Source organism: Lissotriton helveticus, chromosome 9 (assembly GCF_964261635.1).
Source record: "Lissotriton helveticus chromosome 9, aLisHel1.1, whole genome shotgun sequence".
NCBI lineage: Eukaryota > Metazoa > Chordata > Amphibia > Caudata > Salamandridae > Lissotriton > Lissotriton helveticus.
The window spans coordinates 75,061,558-75,087,875 of NC_136070.1; the positions used below are offsets into that span (position 1 = coordinate 75,061,558).

At 42.4% G+C, this 26,318-nt stretch overlaps 1 protein-coding gene across 1 annotated transcript in view; it reads right to left on the reverse strand.

The window, feature by feature from the left end:
- Positions 1-9,839: 9,839 nt before the first annotated feature.
- Positions 9,840-26,318, reverse strand: part of TTBK2 (tau tubulin kinase 2) — a 631,485-nt gene continuing 615,006 nt past the window's right edge. Inside the window, exon 16 of the mRNA XM_078659515.1 lies at positions 9,840-13,383. Coding sequence (XP_078515641.1) covers positions 12,906-13,383 — 478 coding nt within the window. The 3' untranslated portion in view covers positions 9,840-12,905. The remainder of the gene's footprint in view (positions 13,384-26,318) is intronic.

Here is a 26,318-nt window from a genome sequence, read left to right on the forward strand (position 1 = left end):
AAACCATGTCTGAGGCCAACAGAATTGTAATCCCAAAAGAGGATAAGGACGCACTACTGCCAAAAAACTACAGATCCTTATCGTTAATTAATGTGGACTGTAAAATTTACTCAAAATGCTGGCTACAACCCCTTCCTGTCCAAACTAATAAGTAACTCACAGGTAGGCTTCCTAAATACCCGTATGTCAAATGACAACACTAGGCTCCTATGTCATATACTGGAGCATACCAACAAACGAACAGAACCGGCGGTGGCTATCACCTTAGATGCCGAGAAGGCGTTCGATAGAGTCTTATGGGCCTTCCTGGAACAGTGCATGCACACATTCAACCTTGGGGAAGCATACATACGTAAGGTACTGGCTATCTACGGAGACCCCAGAGCACGCATTGTTGTTAATGGGTCACTCTCCGAACCCTTCACACTACAACGCGGAACGAGACAGGGCTTCCCCTTATCCCCCTCACTATTCCTCCTGGCCATGGAGCCCCTTATAAGAGATATCAAATCCAACGAAGTAGTGAAGGGGGTCAGAATTAATGACGTGGGAATCAAATTAGCCACCTATGCGGATGACATACTGATCGTGACAGAGCAACCCGGGACCTCCATTGGAGGCCTGATAGACACTATAGATACATACTCAGGATACAAACTCAACAGGGACATATCTGAGTGTAAACCCCTCAACATCCACACCACCAGAGACATCCTAGGGAACTCAGGCCTGGCCTGGCCTGGCAAACAGGTTTCATCAAATACCTAGGGATCCATTTTGGAAACGACCTTAGACCCACGCTAGAACAAAATGAGAAGCTTTTACTAGGGAAAACAAAGACTCTCTTGGAGTCCTGGTCCCCCAAGTTCATAACCTGGTGAGGCAGAATAGAAACGATCAAGATGATGATTACCCCAATGATTAATTACTTACTGAGCATGCTACCACTCCTCCTCACAGACGTATTCCACCACAAAATGGATAATCAGATTAACAAATTCCTATGGCGATGGAAAAAAGCGCGTATAAGTATAAGCTAAGGCTAGACAAAAATCTGGAAGGATTAAACTTAGCAGACTACAGAACCTTTCGAACCACCTTCCTAGTCAAGCAGGGAGCTTACTGGTTGACATCCCCCCCAAGTGTACACGCCAGTATGGCTATCAATCGAGTGAGCCATCATAAAAAACCTCAACCCACTGTCTCTACTAACAGCTAAGAAACACACACACGCCTCCAACCCAATTTTTAAAAACACAAAAATTGCCCTACTCAAAATAGACAAGAAAATGGAGGCCAGTGTAAAGAACTCGAAATAGGAGTCCCTATGGGACAACAGCAAGGTTAAATACAGTGCCTGTCCATGGACGCATGGAAAATGAAAGGCATCTCCTGCCCAGCCGATCTGGAGGATGAAGGAAACCCCGTCACTTTCTCTACGCTAAAAGGCAGACATGGGTTACCAGATATCGAGTTCTACAATTTTCTAAAAATCAGAACAGCGCTTACAAAAGCCAAACTAGCACAGCACACACCATCAATTATCCAATACATGACAAAACTCAACAGATTCGGCCATCAAGTGTCGCACCTGTATAAGCTGCTACGGCCAAGCGCCACAAAAATTAACGATAAACAATCAAATTACTGAGCAAAACAACTCAACACCCCACTAAGCGAACAGGACCTGGCTCAACTCTGGGCCTCTCCCTCACATAACAAAATCCCCCCAGTACTATCCCAGACAAAATGTTGGCTTCTTCACAAGACCTACTGGACCCCGGCACGGCTAGCGGCGATAGGCCTCAGGGAAAACGACACTTGCTGGAACTGCGACAGTGAAAAGGGGGACCTAGCCCACCTCATCTTCTACTGCCCCAAAATAAAAAATGTCTGCGACAAAATATTCGTTTTCATAAAAAAAGCGATGGGGTGCACACTCAAGCCAGAGTTCTCTACCCTTACCACCGCATTCATGACCATGACACTTGATTTTCAACACGACAGGGACCTACTATTGACCTCGGCAGTGAAAATGGTCCTATTCAACTGGAAAGATACAGTAAAGACATCTTTCAAGGGCTGTCTCAATTGGGTGACATACCTCAGGGGCGCGGATAGCATCGCACTACAAAACTCACATTGGAGACCAGCCTCTAGGGGGATGTGGAAACTGCTGGACGAGTATCTGGATACCTATGAACCCGGTGAGACCCCTTGGAGGGGGGGGCGGGGGGGAGGCTGGTGCCCACAAATCAAAAACGATACAAGCCCTGTGTAGGCCGTTGCGAAAGTAGTCTTCTTGTAGCTATCTTCTCCCTCTCATCTCTACTCTCTCCTTCTATTTCAGCTGTCCTTAATCTTCTAACAAGACATCAGAAGGGGGTTCAATCTAACATGTATATCACCTACCTGTAACCAAACAGCTATAACAAAGAATGACTTGTACCCTGTAACAGAAAAGCGATTTTACCTGTATGAAAACTCAATAAAATACTTTGAGATAAAAAAAAAATTACGTTGAATTTTAGCAAGTGTGATCTGGATAATTTCAGCTGGCTTAGAAGGCAGCACTGGTAGTGACTCGGCCCTGACACCAGCTCTGGAAGCAACATTAAGGATGGCACAGGGTCAGCAAGGGATGGGCCCACAGTCCAAGACTTCTTAGGTGCTAAAGCCAGAGCCTGAGGAGATGCAGATTCAGGAGTTAAGATGGAGCAACCAGAGTCTCAAAGCCCAAAGCAGTGGGTCTGTCCTTGGGGAATGGCTCAGAGGGTATTAGAACCATCCACAAGCTGTCCAGCATGGCGTGATGAAAGACTTCAACCTGCGGGGGTCAGAAGATGCAGTTGAAATTCCATCTGAATCCTCTGCAGGTTCAGAATTGGCTCCAGTGACATCCCTGGCATCCAGGAAAGGCACCGAGACTCTGAATCTTCCTGGGAATGGGAATGCAAGGAAGAAGAGGATTTCTCCTTCCTATGGGACTGTTTTTTTTTTATAGGGATAAACTTTCAGGAAATAATTCCCTCACAGAACACTTACATGTAGGAGAGGGTTTATGCTTTGGCATGTTCTTCCGGTTCTTGGCCAAGAATAAATTGGCCTCCTGCAGCCCGACAGCTTTCAGGTGTACCAAGGGACACAAATCTCAGGCCTCTGCTTCATTTTCGGATCCAAGACACCAAATGCAGTGTCATGAGGTTGTCATAGAGACATCTGATTGCAGCATTTACAACAGGACTTGAACCTGAAACCTCAGAGAGAGGCATCTGACCTAGCTGCTGCTGAAGAGGCGTTGGTGAATATCATATCTTAATTAGGCAACAATCATGCAGTTGAATAAGATATCCATGTCTTGGCACTGGATATTTTCCACTTTGACAATCACTGTAATTTAATCTGACATTCCACCCCTTCCTACTTCTGTTCCTAGAGGCAGGGGCATTGCAGGCAGAGTAGCACATCATATTCCAGCCTCAACCCAGCACATCACACAGAAAGGGACAGATCGTGATAATGCTGTGCTGGTCTGCTAAGTCTTCAAGCATAAAGGTTTAATAATAGACAGAATCCTGAAAAAAAAAAATATTTATAAAACATTTACCATACGAGTCGCTGTTACGGAACCAATGTTGCTGTGAAAAAGTGGAGATGCTGTCCTGGCCCACAGCAGTGCCACATATGACAAATCCTTCTTCGCTTCTGGTGGGCTCACATCCGGTGCCCCAGCAATCAAAATCAATACGGAATTACCATTTTGTAAAAAATCTATTTTTCAGCAATTGGTAAATTTCTCAATGAGGAATTTAGCTTCTTCGTATCACAAGAGTCCAGGGGTATGACATAAAATTGGTCCCTCGATGTAATCTGCATGCCTAACCCTAGGAATGGAATCCCCTGCCGAATACGTGAACCCACCCCAAGATTCTTCTGTGTTAAAGATATCACTGTGGTGCTCTACCAGTGTCTGAAATGGTCATGTCTACTTGACATAACAAATTTCACACTTTAAGCCTTTAATGCAGAAAATATCGGGAGAGTGAATATTAGTTTCTTCTGATATTCCCAAGTATTAAAATATCAAATTACTTAATTGAAGAGTAGTTCAGAGTTTTCTTAGAGATCGGGGAATATACACAACATGAAACTTTAAGCAGGAGGTCTCTTAAATGGATACTATTCAATATGTCTGTCCAAGGACCAGTATTGGAAAACACAGGTGTGATATGCGGTATCTCTTTCCCTTCATAGATGTACCCTTGTCCCAGTTTACGATTATTGCATTATTCAATCCTTTGTCTGTTGCTACTATATTCTCTGCTGCTGCAGAGAATTCTATGTGGAATGAATATAGTTGAATGCCTTCTGGGGAGTGGCAGTTTATTCTGGATGCTTCCTGTTCCTTTAAAATGGTTGTCCTCCAGAGCATCTCCCGCAGCTATAGTACTGCGACATGATTGCTTTTCTAACAGCACTCACTTTGTCAGAGGCACTCACGGCACTCCTGCATTGCGCCTTACAACCATTAGCTCTGCCTTAATCTGTCCTGTAACATTCTTCCTGTTTTAGTAGTTAGGTTATGACATGGGGTCCTCCTCCTTTTCTTTACAGTAAACTACAACGCAGCAAGTGAACCTCCTGGTCTATGCTAATTGGTTGATATTGTCTCGGACTTTTACAGGCCAATCAACTCTATCCTCAGAAGGTTTGAGGTCTTTCATGTCTTTACTTCTTTTTTCATCCTAAATAAGGGTGACTATCTCTGATGGTACTTTATTCACATTACAGGTGCCAACCCTCCGCTCTCAACCAAGGAGAGCCTACGGGCCCCTTTTCTTTTCGAAACGTTGACTGTGTTGTCGTTCTATGCCAACCATTAGCAACAGAGATTTGTAACTGTGATACTTTCCTTGTTATGGCAATGTTAAACAGACTATTACTCTTTGTGGCTTACACATGCCACTTTTATTGCAATTAATTTCATAATTATGACGATGTCACCATCCTTTTCTTTCACCTTTATGACCCTCACTTGATGCACTTTTAACTCACCTTTCCTTTCTCCCACTGCTGTGGGGCACTTGTGCAAAGTGTTTGGAATTATATACTCACTAACCAATACTTATCACTGTTCAATGTGATTAAATAACATTGAACCAATTTCTTTCTAAAGCACCAGTTAGATTTTGTTTAAATTGTTTTTAATGTGTACTTGTTCCTAATGTGTTTTCACTGGGACCGCTCACTTTTGTACTGTTTGATACCCAGGTCCAAGTGACTGTTTTGGGTCTACCCTTCGTTTATAACAGCTTCCTGTGTTCGTGGCTGAAGTTTCTTCATTGAGAATAAAACTTCGTTTTCAAGAGTACTATACCTTATGGATTTATGAGTGTACCAACTTCACATTGGCGACGATTGTCTCTTCATATCCACGTGTTCCAGAAGACACTTCAACACTTGATTGCTGGTTTGAGTAAACTTATCCTCACTATTGACTTTCTACAGGGGGATCCGGCTTATTGGGCGCTTTTACACTTTTGGCCCCTTCCCCCTACATCATTGACATTTGCAAGCTCTGGCTACCCTTGTGCTCTACATGTTTTGGCGAGAACTCTACTCTGTTGATTGCCATATTTACTGCTTTGCCCTCCTCTGCTCGTCGTGGAACATTGTTTTTTTCCTCGTTTTATTTTAACCTTATTGGGCGATTGCTATTTTTTTCTTCTTCTATAATTGGTGCCGTTACGGGTGTGTACTTCAATTGCGCACGGGATTCTCTCTCGAGATTTTCCTCGAGTCCCGCATGCGATATCAATATTGGTTGGCTTAAGCCTCTCTTTGCTCGCATCTTCTATTGCCAGCGCGCCCGAGCCTCTCGCAAGCTCATGACAGCTGAGATACGCATTTCCCTTCACGTGTTTCTGCTGCTTCGCCCGAGTCACTGAGCCACTAGCATAGCAGTGCTCATTTACGGGCTTACCTTTATTCTGGTTTTGGCTGCCTCCTGGTTCGCTTCTTCACTTATCACTGGCACGTTTTCTACTGGATTCTCCTTCAACATCGGCATGTCTGCCTCCAAACGACTCTAACCTACTGTTGGAACTTGGAAGCGTGGAAGTACTGGTTTACACATCACAGAAATTGAAAGGAGACTTGGAGTACAACTTCTTTCCACTTCGTGGAAATTAAAAAAGGACTTCAAGAACCTTCAATGCCCATGATCCTTTAAGAAAGGAAAAAAAGAAAAAAAAACGTTATTGATTTTCACTTAAATGTAATACTGTTTCTTTCTTATCTTTCTCTATTTTTTACTCTTACTTATTTCTCCTTGCTATTTACCCTGTCTTCTTTTTGTTTTTTTCTCTCTTTCTATTTTATCTTACAGGAGGATTCGGGTATCACTTCGGATACCGGTGTGATTCAGTTATTTGTACGTTTAGACACCATTACAGTTACATTTGCTATTTAGTTATACAATTTCTATTAAGTGTGTCACTATGCAACATATATCGCCTCCTTCTTTCTTTCTTTCTTCTCCCGGTAACCTGCCTTTGATATGGTCCAAGTGGAAAAAGGTATTTCTAAACTATGTAAAAGCAACTGGACTAAATGTGTTGTTTGAAAGGAAAACTTCTTTATTGCTCCACTGTTGAGGAGTTGAAGGTCAAGAGGTTTACGAGAACCTACCTGAGTTAGTTGGAGAGGGGGTTGGTGATGGTCTGAGTGAATTTGACAGTGCTGTAAAGAAATTGGTCAAACACTACCTGCCACAGGTTTCTATAATATTACAAAGAAAACAAAATGATGGGGAGTCTGTTGACGATTTTGTTACAGCTCTTTGAAAATGTGCTGCTCTTTGCAATTTTGGGGAGAATACTGAAGAAAGAATTTATGATCAATTAATGTTGGAATGCAGGAGTGATAAAGTCCAGGAAGAATTATGGGGTAAGAATGATCCAAATCTTATTTAAGTACAAGTTGAGCATTCTATGGAGTGTATACTTGAGCTGCAAAAGTCCCAAAATGAGGGTAAGGGTGAGGCTAAAGGTGAAACGTCCGTTGTTATTGTGGTCACATCCTCCAAGAATAAATTCAATGTATCTTCCAGGCCCACGGGGTGTTGTTATAGGTGTGGCAATCCCAATCATATGGCAAATTCCAAGGACTGTCCGGCTGTGGGTGTGTGCCGGTTGTGTGGGAAGAAGGGACATTTCGCGAAGTGTTGCAAGTCTCCTAACGGCAGTAAAGAGATGGTTAATGTCGTTGGTGAACTTGAACCTGACATTTTGTTGCAGATTTCAGATGTCGATGTCAATGATTTGAACTAAGTGGCTTGCTCGCCTCCTTCTGACGTGGATGGTGTGAAGGGTTTGAATGTTGTGATGATGATGATGATGGACTCGGGCCAGGCTGTCTCTAATTTCTGATAGAGGTTTTGATAGAATTTTCAGGTGAAAGGTTTCTCTTGTGGTACCTGACGTCACTCCGTACAGCTATGGTGGAAAACCTATAGTTACATGGGTATTTTGAGGCCGATTTTGAATTTCGAGGCCACAATGCTATGGGAAAGTTATATATACACCTGTGAGGGGATACTCCATTTTGAGCTGGCAGCAATAGAAAATGTTGGGAATCTATTTAGATCCGAACCTAGATCCCATTGTACAGGTCAGGAAAGTAAATACTATGGCTGAACAGTTACAGAGTGAATTTCCTAGTGTGTTTGCGGACAAAGTGGGTTGTGTAAAGGGGAATGTACATCGTATTAGGATCAAGGATGGTACTACAACAGTTGTGTGCAAGAGAAGGAATGTGCCTGAGTCTTCATGGCGCTGTGCAGGAAGAGTGTAAAAAGACTTGCGAATGAAGGAATCATTGAACCTGTGGAGGCCTCAGAATGGTTGAGAATACAACTTAGTTTTCAAGAGCACTACGCCTTATCGATTTTAGTGTACCAACTTAACAGGTCCTTGGTATATTTAGACATAAATGAATGTTTATTTCAGATTAAAGGTCGAGCTCCAGTCAAAGGGGTGGGCTGGATTCAAATAATATTTCTACTGTGTGACTTATTATTATTCTTGAATCTAGCGTATCTAATGTGGCCCACTCGCACTAGGAATATGTGCTATAGAGTTATGACAGGTAATATTGGGTGCTTCCAACGAATGAAAATGTAACCTTATTTTTATAGTTTATTTTTTATGGACAATTTGCAGAACACCCAATTGCTCATTTTGGAGTAATGTTTCCAATAACTAATGTCTAATCTGCTCCACCCCCCTTGGAGGCAGGCAGGTTTACAAACAAGACCTGTGCCCACATACCGTTAAGAGTGCCCAACAGTCCTGCATGTATCTCAAAGGTGCACGTCGCAGGATGGCTTACAGGAATTTACTGTCACCACCTGCCACAATATCAAAGGATAAGAGGTTCTAAGAAGGAAAACTTTGAATTCATCCCTTCGATCTCACCTAAGACTGTATATTTTTGTCCGTCTTTGCGATCCCAGGTGGCATGTGTGACCTGTCGTAGATTTTAGTTTATAGTGTACAACACAAACATGTAAAATGAAATTAAATGAATGCATTTAATATAGCCCACAACTACTCGAACTAGAGTGTCCTTTTGCAAGTAAGCGGGAAAAGTGGTGGAAAAGTGAGGAAGGGCTAGTTTAAAAAAAACAGGTTTTAAGATACTTTCCTGAAAGTTAACAGGTCTGTGGTTAATCTCAGAGGTTCTGGAAGACTGTTCTACATCTGTGCAGCAAGGAATCCAAACGATCTCCCCCCACACGAGCAATGTGTGTTTTGGGAATGAGGGCAAAGTTTTCATTTGAAGATCTATGGGGCCTAGTTGGAATATAGCGGTTTATGTGTTTGTTTAAATAGCTGGCTCCTATGCCATAAAAAGCTTTGAAGAAGATCACCATAGCTTTGAAATTGACCCTTTCCTTCATGTGCAGCCAGTGCAAGGTCCTTAAGATGGGGGTCATACTAGATCTCGGTTTGGGTCTCACAATAGCTCTGGCAGCCTCATTTTGCACCACTTGCAGGCGCTGAACAAGACAATTGGGCAATCCGAGGTACAAACTGCTGACATAGTCTAGTTTTGATGTCACCAATGCTTGCACCACAATCTTTCTACTGTCTGGTGAAAATAGAGGCAAGAATTTTTTTTAGTATGCGTATTATGCCAAAACAGGCGCCTGTTAAAGTTTGGATCTGTGAATGCATGGAGAGAGTATGTTCGATGACAATACCTAGGCTTTTTACTTTCTCCTTGGCTGAAGGCGGAGGTGACAAGTCTTTTGGCCACCAAGTGCTCCAGTTAAACGTTTCAAGTTGTCCAATGAATACGACTTCTGTTTTATCTGGGTTATACTTCAAATGATTTATCTTGAGCCAATTGAATATCTTTGAGAGGCAGGATCTAATATTTACTCCGTCAAAGTCAGTTCCTTTGTCACAGGTAAAAATCAGTTTTGTGTCATCCGCATACGAGACAATTTTAGAGCCTTCTTCTTCTACCAAAGGTGCAAGGGTTGATATATATTGAATAGGGTGGGACTGAGGATAGAGCCCTGGGGAACTCCCACATTCATAGCAGATATGGGCGATGAAAAAGGGGGTAGCCAGATGTCCTGTGATCTATTTTCCAGGAAGGAGGACATTCAGGTTATTGCGGTCCCACCGAATCCGATGTTCAGTAGTCTACCAAGAAGCCTCTCATGTGTTCATGTATTGCAGTGACATAATGCAACTTCACCAGAAAAATAACCATTGAGGACTTAAAGGAACACATCAGTCATACAATGAAAAACCGATAACCACAGCCAATTTTCCTTTTCTTTATTAGTACACATTTTCAAAAACAAAGTAGGTACCTGAATTGATGGCACTCTTTGCATCTGCATAAAGCGAGTGCCCAAATGTAAACACGCATTTGTGCGTGCCATTCGCACGCCCAACCACACAGTAGCTGGAGGACCTAACTTTGTAAAAAGAAGCGGGGCCAGATGGGAACAGGGCGTTACTGGAATCACATTAATGTGGCTGCCGGTGTTTTCATCATTCTGAACTTTAGACAACAGGGTGGAAAGAGAATACAGACTACAATAATGGCACAAGTAAATGCTCATGCGTAAAATAAAGTTATTTTTTTCAGCTATAGAAAAACTAAAGCCCATGAAAACTTAAGAAAGGCCTTCAAATGTTCAAATTGGGCAAAAAAAACCTTAAAATACTGCAAAATATTTGTCCTGTGATGTAGAAAATAAACTACTGAAGACAGAACTGTGCTGGTATACCAACAGTGGGGTGGGTAGCACAAACAAGGGACTTCACAGTGGCATTGGCCACTCATTTGCAGCAGGATACACCTGCAGGGAGTAAGAAAGGGGCAAGAGAACAATGAATAAATTTTTTTTATAAAACTCATAGTCAATTTGTTTGGTTTCTGGGTCTGCTCAGCAACATTCATGAACACAGATGCAGCTTTTCAAGTCACAATCAGATTTTGACAACACTAGAACAATCACAATCAAAGGTGCAAGCTTTATTTTTTAAAGACTGTTCCCTTTGACCAGATTTCAACTTACCACAAAAAAGAAAACACAATAAATATTATTAAATTAAAAAGGTCCATACAAAAATAAGATACTGTAAATAAAAAGCTGGCTTGATGAGAAATGACCAGCCCTTCATCTGGTCGATCTACACCGCTGAAGACAGTTCCATCTTCTTATGAGGCATGACGGACGGACAGTTCGGTTGACATGCCAGGAAAATACTTGAAGGAAATGAAGATGCAAGGCCAAGAGTATTTCAGGCACACAACAGAAGTAATTCCATAGTCCTCAATCCATAAATTCAATGCAGAATGAGAAATCGTATGTGAATTCATATATGCATATGTATATATATATTTATAAATATTTATACTTTATAATTTACCATCACATGCATTTATTGGATAGCACCTATTTTACAATATAATACAGAGGAAGATAAGTTTCCAATGCTACAGTTTCTGAACGATCAGTTAACAAGGGTGCCTGATTGCATCCTTCTGTAGAGCTTGAGTAGCCCAGATTCAACAAAAGACAACAATTCACCTTTGCATATGGGATGTAGTATTCACGCTAACGGGTAGCCCAGAGTGACTGAAGAAACAGGTGCAGATCTGGGCCAATTCCCCGTGTTTCCATGGGTCGAAGGGGTGCGGGCGTGTCCTTTGAAACCCAAAGGAACTGCTTTGGCAGCAAACAGAAAAGCTTAACAAAACGCACAGGCAACACTGGCCAGAGAGGCAACTGACTGCAGCAAGCAGATCAAATCTTCCAACCGACCCAGCCTACTTGTAGGTGTGGGAGATGGAATTCAATTCATGGGTTTGATGTTCGCGATATGTCTACTGGCCCTGCTCTTGACCACACACGGTAAATATATGTGCAACACTTCCCACAGGTGGCAGTACTTTACAGCCAACTGGGATGTAGGTAAGACGGGGTGCCTTTTTCAGAGGTGCACTGTTTTTTTCTTCTCTACTGGCATTATCATAAAATGAGATGGACTATCCCTTCTCTTTATAGACACTGTTGGCAGTGAGTGTGGGGCCAGATTTTCTTTTTTTTTTAAACTTCTACTGTGTTTTAGTAGTTAGTCAAACCGGCCATTCACACATCTGGATAGTCCTAAATTCCAGTTAGTGCCTTAATGCCAAAGCATGCTGGTCAGCTCTATATTTTAATGGCAGTTCCGGGATTGTGGCCACCTAAAAATGTAAATTGTACAACTATAAATAACCAAATAGAGGGCCAGGCTGTTTTTCAATTGTTAATTTACCTGCTGCGTAGCTTTCTTATACCCTAAAGGCATTTAACAGAATGGAGCAGACCTAACAACCGCAGCGAGTTATAGGGTGCACATGCGGAGTGAACTGAACATTAGAGATTGAAGGAAAACCACAGAGGGTAGCTTGCCAAAGATGAGCCAAGAAAGAGTAAACAGCACCTTTATGAGCTGAATACATTTCAAACAGAAAAACCAGGACTAGACCAACTGCCCTCAAAGATCTCACACAGACACCCACACGTTAAAACACACACTCTCCCTATCTACTATCCTCTGTATCAGAGACCACCACTGAAACACAACGTGTTGTGCAAAGAATGCAACTGGGACAGCAAAGGTCATAATCACTATTACACTTTTTTAAGGACTACTGGATGCAAAAGTAAGGGGAATTAGAACAGCAATTAGGTTTATGTACTTTGGGTGTGCAGCAAGGAACTATAAATATTCTTAATTATGATACAAATACTTACTCGGTATAATAACATATAAAGGGGTGTGTCTGTCCAAGTGGGGGAGTCTCACGTACAAAAAGCTCCGAAGAGTAATAAGAGAACCACATAGGAAGAAGACCTACATTCTTCCAAGATTCACACCACTTCTCATAGCCAACAATTTCCAAGTCATCAAGGGGACAACTTCTGAGGCAGTGAGTAGTTTGTAACAAAAACAAAAATACTCATGTCCTGGTTTCCTTTCTTTACAGCGGCCTTCAATAAGTGGCCGGTATTAACATACCAACAAGCAACAGAATTCTGTAAAATTATTATTGGGATGAAAATATTGTGCATTATTTGTACTTTTGGTGAATCACCACGCTATATACTCTTGTACAAAACTGTAGTGATCTGCTTGCTGCTTTCTTTTAGGCAATTCTTGGCCACTGGTTTACAAGTTTTAACAAAAACAAAAGGTTAGTGTAAGCGTACTTTCTTTTGATTGTGAAGACCAACACTGATTTTTTTCCAGGAATACAGTATAAAGACACAACATGCTTCAGGGTAGGTGGCTTGAACGCCCCATGGTATATGAATCAGTGCCTAGCTACTATCTGCTGAGTTTACTCGACACTTTAGTCTCCCTTAAGGAGGACTTCCCACGTGTGGCTTTACTACTTGTTGAATGGTGAGGGCTGCCAGTCCCCTTCAAGCCATTTTTGTTCTGTTTGCTGCAATAGTGCTCTTGTTGACAGGACCGTCTGGAGGAAGATGATCCAGAAAAGCTGGGAGGTGATTTACTCCGTCCAAGATGAGGGGACGAACTCCTCTGGTCATGATGAGGCCGCCCAGCTCGCGATGGAGATGAGCTGGCAGTGCGTGGCAGGGAATTGCTTCTTGGAGAGGCACTGGGGCTGCGTCGCGGGATAACTGGACTTTTGGGTGGTGTTTTGGGGCTGTGAGATCCTGGACTTTTTGACTGGGAAGAGCTCCTAGTCTTTTGCGATCCATTCTGAAGGATTTGAGCAAGGCGAGAGAAAAGATCTGAGTCCGAATTGCCACTTCCCAGAACTTTGTATCTACGTAACCTTAAGAAAAGAAAACATAGTCAATTTTTCCCATACAGATACAATGGAGCCAATAACAACATTCAAATAGATACATTTAGGCAAGACATATATTTTTTTTAATTAATTAAACGCAGTCCTACAATCTCTTACTAGAATTTGATGTTAAGACAATCTTTCAGTATAACAATAAATGCCTATTTGGCAAACATAGTCCTACCCTAATGTGACCATAACTGATCATGAGCGTAACGCTGAAAATAACCTATCAAATGTTTAAATCAACATATCGTGAGCAGTCTCATGCAATAAACATCTATATTCCCTTTCAAAAGCAATACAAAACATACAAAAAAGTTTATGTTGTAGGTGCCTTTAATATTAACTATTGGTAATGGTGCATGCTATGTCGGATACCTCAATCCGTCTATAACCCCTTCGCTGCGGGGTGTTTCCCCCCCACTGTGCTGGGGGGGGGAGGGGGGGGGGGGCGCGTGCAGCGCCGCTGTGCTTGTGACGAGCTCGGCTCGTCATGAGGCACAGTGCAGCTGCACTCATGACGAGCGAAGCTCGTCACAACTACACCCGTTTTGGAACGTTCAGCACAACAGAGGGGAAATTATCCCCGCGTGTGAACATTCCAACGGTCATGACGAGCTAAGCTCGTCATGAGTGCAGCTCAACCGTGACTCATGACGAGCTGAGCTCGTCATGAGCATGGAAGAGGTTAAGGGCATCTGTATACTAAGCGGTTAATCAACAAGCGCTATATACAAACCTTTGTCCTCCTCTATCCTTCTGCTATCATTCCAAATCCCTGACTAACCTACCCACCACTTAAAATGTACTTGCATGTTTCACTATACTAATTCAACACTAATCCTCTATGGGTCCCGGAGTGGCGTGCTACTCGCCAAAAAAGTGCATTGACGCCTCGTCAGGGGTAGTAAGCGCTATATAAATGCAATTACAATACAATACAATACTAAGAAGGCAAGAAAACAAACAAGTGTGGTCATCTTATAATATCTAGAGGTGACCAAACAAGATCCCCAGAGGAAAAAAAAAAAAAGAAGTGCAACAACAGTAAGTCTTCCTCACACATCATTAACTATTCATTCTGTGGTCCATGACGAAACTGTTATGGAGATACAAGCAAAGATGAAACAGCGATTGATAATAGTAAAACAAAAGCCTAGATACTGTGGTGAACCAGTATCACAGGCAAATGAAGATAACAGTTAAATGGATCGCAATAAACATTAATGGCAATCTGGTGTGTAAAAGAAGCCTGAAAAAGAGAGAATATGGAAAGCTGTTGATTACTTTAGCTGTGGGTTGCTAACTCCTTAGAAATTTGCAAATTCAAATAATTTGATCGCAAATTCTTCTAGCGATGATATGCTTCTCGTACTGAACTTGCAGATGAGATATAAGTAGCAAAATGCGGAGGGAAGCTCATGAGGACAAACATAACATGACAAGATTCTTCTGGGATTCTGCCGAGGATAGAGCTATGTGTGATGTCTGAAGGCTTATGCGTTAAAAGATGTATAATCTGGAAGCGGGATCAAGGTTCCTGTGCAAATCACGATGAAGACTGTAACCACTTTTTTCTTTTCCACCTAAGATTTTCTAGTAGGGAATTCTACCTAACCTAATTTAGAAAATCATAGGAAAGTTCAGCTCTTTAAATCATAGCGTTTCAGAAGTTCCTACAACCAAAAATGTTAGCTACGAACATAAAAGTCTGCCTATTAATACTGGAAGAAAATCATAACATACTAGACAGAGAACATCTGGTCATAGTCAACAGCTTTCAGGATCACCTGGGAAAGGCTGTCACTGACCTTCCTGACCACCATGGTTATCATGGGCAAAGGTAAGCAGGGGCATTGTAACTAAAGGCGGCAGCAGAAAGTTCAGACCTCTCCTCATCTGAGAACAGCGCAGATGCTCCTTGGCATCTGCCATCCGACTAGTCTTTGCTGGGATGCTCAAGCTTGAAGTTCCACTTGTAGGAGTTCTTTACCTTGACTCTGAGAACCCAACTGTAATTTGTTAATATCTATCAGATGAACAATAAGAAGGGTACAATAATGCTCCACAGCTTAACCACACCTGAAAAATCAACACCATACACAGAAACTGGGTCTTGACCCCCGCCCTTTAACAAAAACCATACGACTAACTGATATCAAGACATGCGCTTTTTCAGCCAAAGAAGTAAAAGGCTGATGAGAGAATAACTCTGAGCACCAAAATCCATACAACAATACAATTGTGAGGTTTCCTTGATGAATTTGGGCAGTATTAAAAGAATGTTTCCCCAGACTTTCGGGCCACAACATAAACAGTGGAATCCTTCGCTGATTGTGTATTTCAACAAAGTGAAGGAAAAACCGTATCTACTACAATAGTTCTCCTGTCGGGAACCAATTCATATATGTTGAGCAAATCCCTGTAACGAGACTAGTCTCGGGAAGCTTTATTAAAATGTTTTTACCCTTATTTTAATTTAATGAACTCAAAGAATGAAAGGGAAAACTCACATTTAGGGGTCTTAAGAAAAATAGGACTCAGTCACTTTCAATTTCAGAGTACAGCTGGCTACCAAGAAAGCTCATGATCAGTTTGTTTTTAATTTACCTCTGTGGTACCACCAAGGCACCAACCGATAGGCGGTAGAAAGGGTCATATATTATCTGGGGATGATACCATCAATGGTAAGTAAATGTTTTTTCTCCAGCAATGGGATCTCCTCAGGTTACCCATTCCATTCCATTTCCATTTTATTGTTTCTAGAGCACAAACATTCACTTTAAGAAGCTTTTTGACACTGAAGAGGCCACGACTGAGCACCGGGCACAGCGATTAAATAGGTGGATAGGGCTTTACATAAGATAATACGGTTCTCGAATTTGGAGCAGAAAAGCAAAGAAGAAAGATCCACAGTTTGGGCCCTAGATGCGAGGCCGGATTGGTCAGTTATTCTATCCGCATTACCTCTGGGGGATCTATTGAATGCAGGTTTTTTTTTTGGAAGGTGAATGTCCAAAGCCTCCATTTCTAGCTACCCGGGTTTATGGCAGTACGCACAAAGAGATTGGAAAGAAACAGTCTGGAAAGGAATGTGGGCTAGTTTGAACAATTTAGTGGTGGCTGATTTTAACTTTTTTTTTCACAGCTGCTTTTGATTCCTAGACCGGCCATGCCTACATAGGTCATCCGTCACCCATATTGGTTAAGTTCATATGACTAACATACAAAAAGCAGGACACAGACTATAAAACTCTCACAGGAATATTTAGAAAATATTTGCACAAGGCAAGAATCATCTGGCCAGTAGAAACTGTTACGTGTACGGCAGGCAACTTTGAAAGCTATTATTGGGTTCACTGGACACCAGTGGAGAGTCAGCATGGTCTGCGTTACATGATTGCATTTTCTCAACCCAACTGCTTCTCTGAACGTGAAATATTATACATGCCGAAAATTAAATAGTGCGGATTCTGAAACACGCATGTAGATGTGGTAAAATAATTGATTTTGGTGAGTACCGAGGCTGATACAGTTTTGCAGTAATGGAGCTAAAGGAGAAATTGTACAATCTTCCATAGAAGGTGCGTAGTCTGAACTCAAACTGGTGAAATGAATGGCAGTAATCTGGGACATAACTGATAAATCTTCGTCCATCCTCCCACAAATATAACCTTAGGAGATGGAGTGGGTGAAGAACTCAGAAAAGTGGGCCAGAGAGCCTTTGCCATAATTTGTTGTTTTTTCCGTTTAGTCAGGAGGGTTGTAGAATTAGCAGCATTTGGAAGACCGTATCTAAAACAGGAGACTTTCTTCTGTGAATCGTCAAATGTTTTATTTCACTAGTAAAGGAAAATGTATCATTCCATTTTCATGTAAAGTTAAACCCTGTTGTGGGATAGAACCTCAAATAATGAACCACACAACAGCAATCCGCCCAGTCGTCATTAGTATAATTGAAAGAAACAGCATCTTCATCATCCTCCTCTTGGGACTCAGTTCTACCTTCATCTAATCATCCTTCTCCAGCTGCGTCTTACTGCTCCTCATTTTTCAGAAATGTTGTGCATAATCTAGGAGCTAGACAAGAAAAAGCTTGCTTAGATGTTTTGACTTTTCTAGCTTCAGGAGTTTCCACTATTAGAATGCGAAGTTGCAGTCTGTCATTCAGGTGAGTGATAGGCCAGTGTGGACTGCTTAATGAGTTATACAAGCCGCCCTGAAATCAATTCTTACATCTAGCAGGAGTCAATGAAGCGGTCATAAAATGGGAGTGATATGGCTGGATACTTGGCTCAAGTAACCTTGAGCCAAGTATCCAGCAGCATGGCGGATGGCTTTTAGGGGCACCATCACAGATATGAGAAGACCAACCACTGTTGCACTGCCTTCTTTAGGACGGGTTAGGACAAGGCATGTACTGATGATCTGTAGTTGAGTAATGGCTGTATTGTTTCAGCTTTCTATGTAGATGAAGCTGACAGGTGCAAGATTTTCTCAGTTTGGCCTGATGATCAGTTAGACCCAGGTTTTGTAAATAATAAAGCCAAGTGACTTGTTATGTTGGACCAGTGTTTTTCGTACTTCTGCTTTATTAGTGTGAGATGGAATAGGACAGCAGAGGCATGCTGACCAAGCATTTACCCATGAGTTGCTTTGGGTGGCTAAAATTAAGATTACATCTCAAATGCTCCGAATTCCACGAACTTACTTGTCCTAGGTAAGTACGCCTCTTGCGACTCTCTTCGCTATCATACAATCTCACCCAGCCACAGGGCCTCTAATCCCTCAACTGTAGGCTCTAGACACTTTCTTGGATATAACAGGGGTGTGTGGGGGAGGTGGGGGAGGATGGGGGGAGGGTAGGGTCCAGGGGAGGATGGTGGTGGGTTGTTTCTTTTCCCCTTGTTGATATCGTTGTAAATGCACTATGTAGCTTTTCATCGAGTATGGCCCACAAGCCGGGCTCTTTGCAAAAAGCATTTTGTTCTGTCTTGTTTATTGAACTAATAAAAATATTTAAACCTAAAATGAAGATTCCAGTCCTCTTGGGCACATTAGGAAGGGCACTCTGGGCCTAATATTAGGTTGGAATATGGAGAGGCTGCACCAGACTGCAGATGGTTCTGCAATTCATTATCCAATTTTGCAAAAAATACTTTATTGCCGCACATCATCCCCCTTCGGGCTGCGTAATTCAGAAATCAGACTGAAAGTAGAAGGAGTAAGGGAGCGGCTGAAAACTACAAAGCACTGAAAAAGTAACAAACACCAAAACTGCAATATGCAGGGGTAAACATGTGATGGCAATTTTTCATAGAAGCTGCTCTGATAGAGTGGAGATGGCTTTCTATGTGCCAAGCATTCTTCGGAGCCCTCGGACATAGACCCTCAAACTTAAAGCAGCAAAGTCCTCTCCTCACCGCTTTTTTGATCGGATTAATAACGAAGATTTTGTTTTTGTTTTAAGTAAGCGCTTTAGTAAATGCAGGTTATGTGGAATTACTCACCACTTAGGAATTTTGGGAAGCTGCGTAAAGGGAGAATTCAGTTTGGAAAAGCATGCAATTAAATTGTAGAAACATTACTTACCTTTGGTAATTGTAGTTCTGGCAGATACATAATCATCCTGTAGATTGCTCACCTTATGAACAATCCTTCCCAGCTTAAGAATGATCTGGAAATGTTTTCGCTAGCAATATCTCCATAGTGATGTCAGGCAGCGCCATACAGCATCAATCGTAACTTCACCTCTGAACAGGAAAATGCCAGAGTATATTAGGTGGCAACCGCTTCTGTGATGTCAGTTCCAAACCTTTTTCCATGCCCCATCAAGGCATGCAGAGAGGAACCGAGAGAGCAGCGACAGTGAAAAATACAGGACATAACATGTCTGCATACCTTTGAATCTTAATAGTCACTGCACTGGCTCATCAGGGTAGATGAAGACGGGGTGGAGAAGAATCTGCTGGATGATTATGTATCTACCAGAAATAATGCTACTGAAGATAAGTTAAATCTCCTTCTTATGGATACATGATCCTGCAGATTCCTCACCTCATTGATGAGTCTCAAAGTAATACCTCCCAGGGAGGTGGGACGAAGTAATAATGGTTAACCAAGGTTGTATGACAACTCACGCATAGAACCCATCAGTGAGTCTATGAGATATGAGGCAGCAGTGTTTGGCAAAGTATGCAAATAAGACCAGATGTCTACAATCAGAACACATCTGGGGAGAACTACAGAGGCAGCCATGGCTCCAGCGGAGTAAGTACAAATGTTCTATCGAGGATCTTTTTTGGCTAAAGCACAGTATATTTTGATACAGAGGATGACCCAACCTGAAATAGTGTGAAGTATAGTATATTTTAGATAAAGAGGATCACCCAACCTGAAATAGTGTGAAGCACAGTCTGTTTTGATAAAGAGGATCACCCAACCTGAAATAGTGTGAGGCACAGTCTGTTTTGATACAGAGGATCACCCAACCTGAAATAGTGTGAGGCACAGTCTGTTTTGATACAGAGGATGACCCAACCTGAAATAGTGTGAAGCACAGTCTGTTTTGATAAAGAGGCTCACCCAACCTGAAATAGTGTGTTTGGTCACCACCTTGCCCTTCTTGGCTCTGGCAAAACCAGCACACAGTTAATCATACACTCTGTTCTGCTGAATACAGTAGAAGTGGTATGGCTCACCACCTTAAGGCAGAAAGATGGGCAGGCGAGGACTAACGTATCTTGGGAGAAAACCTGTGAAAGTAAGTCTAGCTGAGAGGGGCCTGAATTTGTTATGTAGTTATTGCTAGAATCAAAACTGTTTCCTGAGATAGAATAGGCAAGCAGCCGTGTTTTGCCTCGAATCATTACCAACAAAAAAGTAAATACAAGATTCAGATACCACTGAGGTAGAAGAAATAAACCTTTCAAAAAAAGCACCACTAGTGGTGATCTAAACTGGGAAGATTGGCAGGAAGACGCAAGACCGCTAGACATCCCTAGACTGCGACCACTGCCCGACCCCCACTGTGTTAAGGACAACATGGAATTGCAAAAAATTGAGAAGGTAAGTTTTAAAGAGGCCGAGGCCTTCTGACTCGCACCAACGAATTAACTTGTTCCAACAGCCTGGGCAGATGGATTCGGTAACAGGATTCCTGGCTGCCGAGATGACGTCTACAACTTCACCTGGAAGACATGACTAACCGGTATGGCTCACTCTCCACACCTGTAGCTGCAGCTTTTATGCTTTGTTATGGATTATCAGATCATACTGCTGCGCATAGGATCCTATGTTTAGGAGTAATTAAATGTACCCTATTGTGAATGCTTTGGATATCTGTTCCTCCACATCACACTGTCTTTTGAATAGATTGCTCACATCTGGCCTGGAACTGAGCACTGATACTCGCATACTGGGAGGAGGTTTTCCTCAGTCTAAACTCACTCCGACCCAAATGTTGGCGTTATTAGGCTATGTTAAACCACTGCCTGCGGGAAATTGACGCTATGCAGTTATTGCATTCTTTTTGGCTAAACATCAGGTGTCCTTGAATTGGGGCAGCACATCAAACCCAACAGTGAAGGGGTGGATCTGGATTTGATGTACTGCGACACCACTAATGACACTGATGCTACATTACAACCACCCACTTCCAGACCCAAAAACATATGGCAACCACTGTGGAACCAAGTACTGGTCTTTCCGATCGAGAGGGACATGGTTGAGGTTCACCTCATTACATTACATGTGTCTGCAAACATACTCTTGCGCTTCATAATGTCACTATTCTTTACAGCACCAGAGTCGCTATCACATATGTCCTTGCGGCTGGAGTCACAGGCTTGCAGCTTTTTTTCCTTCCTGCTACGCCTCATTTTTTTCCCTTGCTTTATACTCTTTTCTCACTGGTGTAATTTATTTCATTTCCATGTTCATTAATGTGAATTATTTCCAGAAGTGTATATGCTGATCACAAATTTGTGTTTCTTTTGATCCCCTGTGCATGTATATCTTTTTAGATTCTCTTCTGTGCAATTTTCTTATAATAAAATCTAATAAAGTAAAAAAGAAACCTCAGATTATCTCCTTAATACCTGCGGTCCACTGAGGAGTGGGGGTGAAGACCTTCTTGCAGGTCCTGTCTAGTACGGTCCTCTAATGAAGATCAGCCTCTGTATGGGTATGAGAGGTGGGACTTTGGGATGTTGATGCTAAAACCTAATTTGAGAAGGCGAGTCATTGTCTTCTAAAAGGGTTTTCACTTTCACTAACCAGTCATCCAAGTATGGAAATACATGGTCTCCTGACCATTGCAGTGAAGCAGCTACAACCACAACCACCCACAAGCTTTTCAAAAAGCTGTGTGGAGAGGTCGGTCATCAGACAAAACTGTAGAATGTGAACTGTTGGTGCTGGGATCCCACCGTATGATCATATTTCAGTGAGAGGGGTAACTGAAAGATGTAAATAGGTGACCTGAAAGTCCATGGATGCCAACCAGACTTCTGCATTCAGGGCCAGTAAGACAAAGGGACAGCATTTTGAACTCGTTCTCTTGAACAGGTTCGAAAGGAGAAGATCCAGGACAGGTCTAAGACCTTCATCCTGTTTAGGGAGCACTAAGTAGAGGGAAACAAATCATGTGCCCCTTTCTTCCAGAGGCATCATCTCTCTGGCCTCCTTGAGCAAGGGTAAGGACTTCAAAACTGAGTCATGTGCTACAAAGCACGTACTGGTGGGCAGTCCAGAAAGAGGGACATGAACGTCAGGGTGCAGATTTTCTGGATGACCCATCTGTTGGTTATGATCACCTCCCAATTTGTGTTAGAATGGAATAAATTCCCCTGCAGCGGAAGAGGATGATTTGATGGGGAGGAATGGAGTGAGATATTTTGAGGCAGCAGGCATGGCAGAGGATGGCAAAGACAGCAGCAGTCCGCAGAGCTTAGGCTGCACTTTAATATATGTTTAAACGCATCCAAACCATCACTGACCAAGTCTGTAAATGGCTTTTTCATGTGGTATAGCAAACTGATCACTGAAAGTTTCATCAGTTTCCACAAGGCATAAACATATCGGCCCATGAGGCAGGTGGAATTGGCCGTATGGCGGGCGAAGCTGATAGAAGCAATTACTTTTTGGCCTATAGAGTCCAGTTTCTTTGACAATCGGGAGGTGCTACAGGGAAGGCTTTCAGTTTCGCTTCGAGACAGATGTTTAGATAACCAGAACTTATGGTGACAGGCAAGAGGACAAAATGTAGGTGTCATCCAGAGTAGCCGTCCTATAGCATCTGCCTATCCTGCCTATCCGCCTGTGGACTGCTGGGCGCAGAAAGAGTTTTTCCCATGCAGCCTTGACCAAGAGAGTCAGTCTAATTGAATGGAAGCAAAGGCTCTGCCACTGAGGAGGGTTGCAAGACCTCCGTCAAAATGTGATTTTCATACAATAGTTGTAACTTAGTAAACTTCCACTGAAGCAAGGCAGAGGTGTATGGAATGTCCCCTTCTAGTGAAGAGTCGGGCCACTCGCATTTTATACGGCCAGATGTAAGCACACATCAGTATTATACTGGATCTTCATACTTTGCTCAGTCATAGTCCTTATAAGGCACTACTGTGACGGCATCAGACTGAGCCGAACTACTCCTCCAACTGGGTGAATCATTGGCATTTGTCTTAACCTTCTCTCTTGCCACATGAATAATTTTATCAGACGTCAAAGACTTCGAATGGCGTCATAGTCAGCTTTGTAATGTTGGAGGCCCCAGCCAGAAAAGGAAATACACTTGAGAGGATTCAACTTCTTCATCACCGTCCCCACCCCAAGAGGCAGTGCATGGGGATCAGAACCCCCATGCGTGCAGCAATATGATTCCCTTTGGGTGGCTGTCCAGAGGCTATAGAAGCCGTCTTGAATAGATCCGACATACACAGCTGGCAGGCCTTGACCTGCGCAGGGTCATCCAATGGTCCAAAAACTCCAATCTAATGTTTGTGAGGGTCTGGATCTAATTTGACGATGAGGGAGTGTTTGGTGTCAGGGATCAGCACCAAGTTGGAATGGTGCCGGGAGCAAGCATGAACAACACTTCTTCCTATGGGTCTTTACTTGTGCTCTGTATGCAAAGATCTCTTTGGAAAGCATTCCCTGGCAGGTGACTTAGCTGTGGGCGAAGGAACTTTGTTGGGCATCTATCTGCAGACCTTAACCAAAACTAGCCTGGCTTAAACTCCCTGATTACCTGAGGTTGCATAGAGGCACAAGATTTTGCTGGCTGGAATGTTGTGCTCCAATCCGAGTCACAATACACAGATGTTGTGTGGTTCTAGAAGGGACATCTTTTTGTGGCATATGAAACAAAGCTTGAATCCTGATTCTTCTGCAGGAGACTGACCTAGTTACTGCTGAAATGTTGAGGAAATGTATTGGTAACACACAAAGAGAGCGTGAGAGAGAGCGCTCTGGACCCACGTCGATGGGCTGAGGAAAAACAGGAACTGATGCCAACGCACCCATTACCGCCCTAACATACTCCAGGGACATCCTGTCTGGAGGCAGAGTCGCGGCTTGAGAGAGATTGCAGGGGAAAAGCTTTTCCAGACCAGTATCAAGCCTGGAAGGATGATTTATAATATGAGGAATATGCTGGAAAATATATCCAATAGAAACATTGCCTCCTTGTCACTAGTGATCCAACTTGCTGAAGTGGTATGGTTATTCCACATATACACATATTGCAAAGGTCAATTTGTACATGAAATCTCTATTTGTTCTTCTCTTTTTCCAAGAGCTCCAATCTATGCAGTGAAATGGAAACATTAAAACATGGTATGTTATCAAACAGCAAACATATGGCAAAACTGTAGAGGGGAGCAATACATTTCTGAATGCATGGCAGCATGGGAAACACAGCAAAGCAAAGCAGGACTTAATATGACATCTACGCAGAAGATGAAAGGTGCAAAAGCAGAAAAGCTATTTGTCTAGTGTGGTGCAATATCACAGTAAGCAAATATGTTACACTCAAGTTACTTTGTGCCTTTTAGTCAACAAAATGTATTACTCAGTTTTTGAGTAGCCCTCTGCTCTGCGCAAGTGTTGTGGAAGCCTGCTTATACAGACAAATATTCTTTGGATGCAGTGCCTGGCCCTCGGTCCTTCCCAATATCCAATGCATTTTATTGCCTCAGTTTGGACAGTTGCCCTCTATCTCACGAGGGTTTCCAAAACAGTGCATTTTTTACATGTTACATATTGTAGAGATGCAAAACTATATAAACACCAAGTTCTTGGTCAACTAGAATATTTTAACTCTGTTTTCATATATGCATGATGTATATCATTTTGATCAAGTACAACTATTTACAACGAAACAGAAAATAAAATACGCCTTACTCTACAGGCTAAAATAAGGTGAGAGAAGATGTGTGGGTAATCCCATTTTGCGCAGGCTGTGTCATTAGGACATCACGCATTCATTATAGATACAACTGTGACCAAAGATGATGTGCAAAGTGTTTAGGTAGTAAGGTTTGGTTCCCTTAAGCCGGAAAGTTTGAATGATTAACCTGGACTAGTAGGTTGCGTACAGTCATTACCACCATTCTCTGGGGCCCCTACACAATGAATACTAATCTAGTTTTTATCCTTCAGATTTCACCTTAAAGTCAGGATTGATACACTGAAGCTCCATGACATACACACCATGCATGTTTATCTAGTAACAGGATATCAATTTCCCAAAGGACACAGATGGCATCCAGGGATAGGTGGTGCTGAAAAGAGATTGACGCTGTCATTCTGAAATTAAGGAGATCATCAAATGAATAATTAATATTCTGGAGGAGTGATGCCCAGAAGACAAACCGCCTGCTGGATAGTCTAATGCTCTTACTCTTGCTCTGGTTGAATGTAAGGCAATGTTTAACATCCAAAGCACAACGAGTCCTCGGAGGATGAATTGGAGAACAATAAAGGAAAAACAGAAACCTGGTTGTCCTGAAAATCTGAGAGGATAATAGGGTGGGATATGGGGGTTAGAGGAAACGACACATTTATCCTTATAAAAACACCATAGGGCTCAGGACAAGAAAAAGGGAGTAGGTCACCGACTTTCAAGGAAGTACCAAAAAACAAAACTTTCATGGTCATCAGACGGGTCTCACTGATGGCCAGTGGTTTGAAGGGCTTATAGGCCTTTAGTAAAAAGCAAATGAGTCTGTATGACACTATATCAATGCGATATAGGTAATATATTTACTGTTCCTAACTTATCCTGACATAAGCATGCAATATAGTGACCCACATCTGCAATGAAGGGCCCCAGCCAATGATGTCAATTCACCTTGATGACATCCCAGGTCCCATATCACTAGTCCCTGAACAGTCTCTTATTTGCTACTGTGAGGCTGGAGGACATCCAAGGTTTAGAAATGACAGATATTAAACGGGACCACAGAAGCCTAATCTGTAGCAGACATGTTTACTTTCTATAGTTTCAACTGCCTTCATAACCCCAAAATCAGAGGGCAAGACAGAAGTATCAGCTGCTGTGGCCTGTGAACTGCAGGAAACAAGTTCAACAGAAGCTGAAAGTCGTACTTAAAACAGTGATTTACTGGGCTGTGCTACCTTAACATCGCAGTCAGTGCATCACAGGTTTTACATCAAGGTTGAAGATTGTTTTTTGAACCTTTTCATCATGGTCCTGTACATCGCAGGTAAGTAATTTTTTTAATGTTTTTAAGTGATATAATGTTATATATTTAAATATATATCACCCAGTGGCAGTCGCCGCTGGGTAATTTTACTTAGGTCAGATGTTCTTTGGAAAAGCTTTTTATGTGTTGCTAATAACTTTCGCTGTGTTTGACGAACCTCGACAAAACTTTCCAAAAAGGTGCTACGTT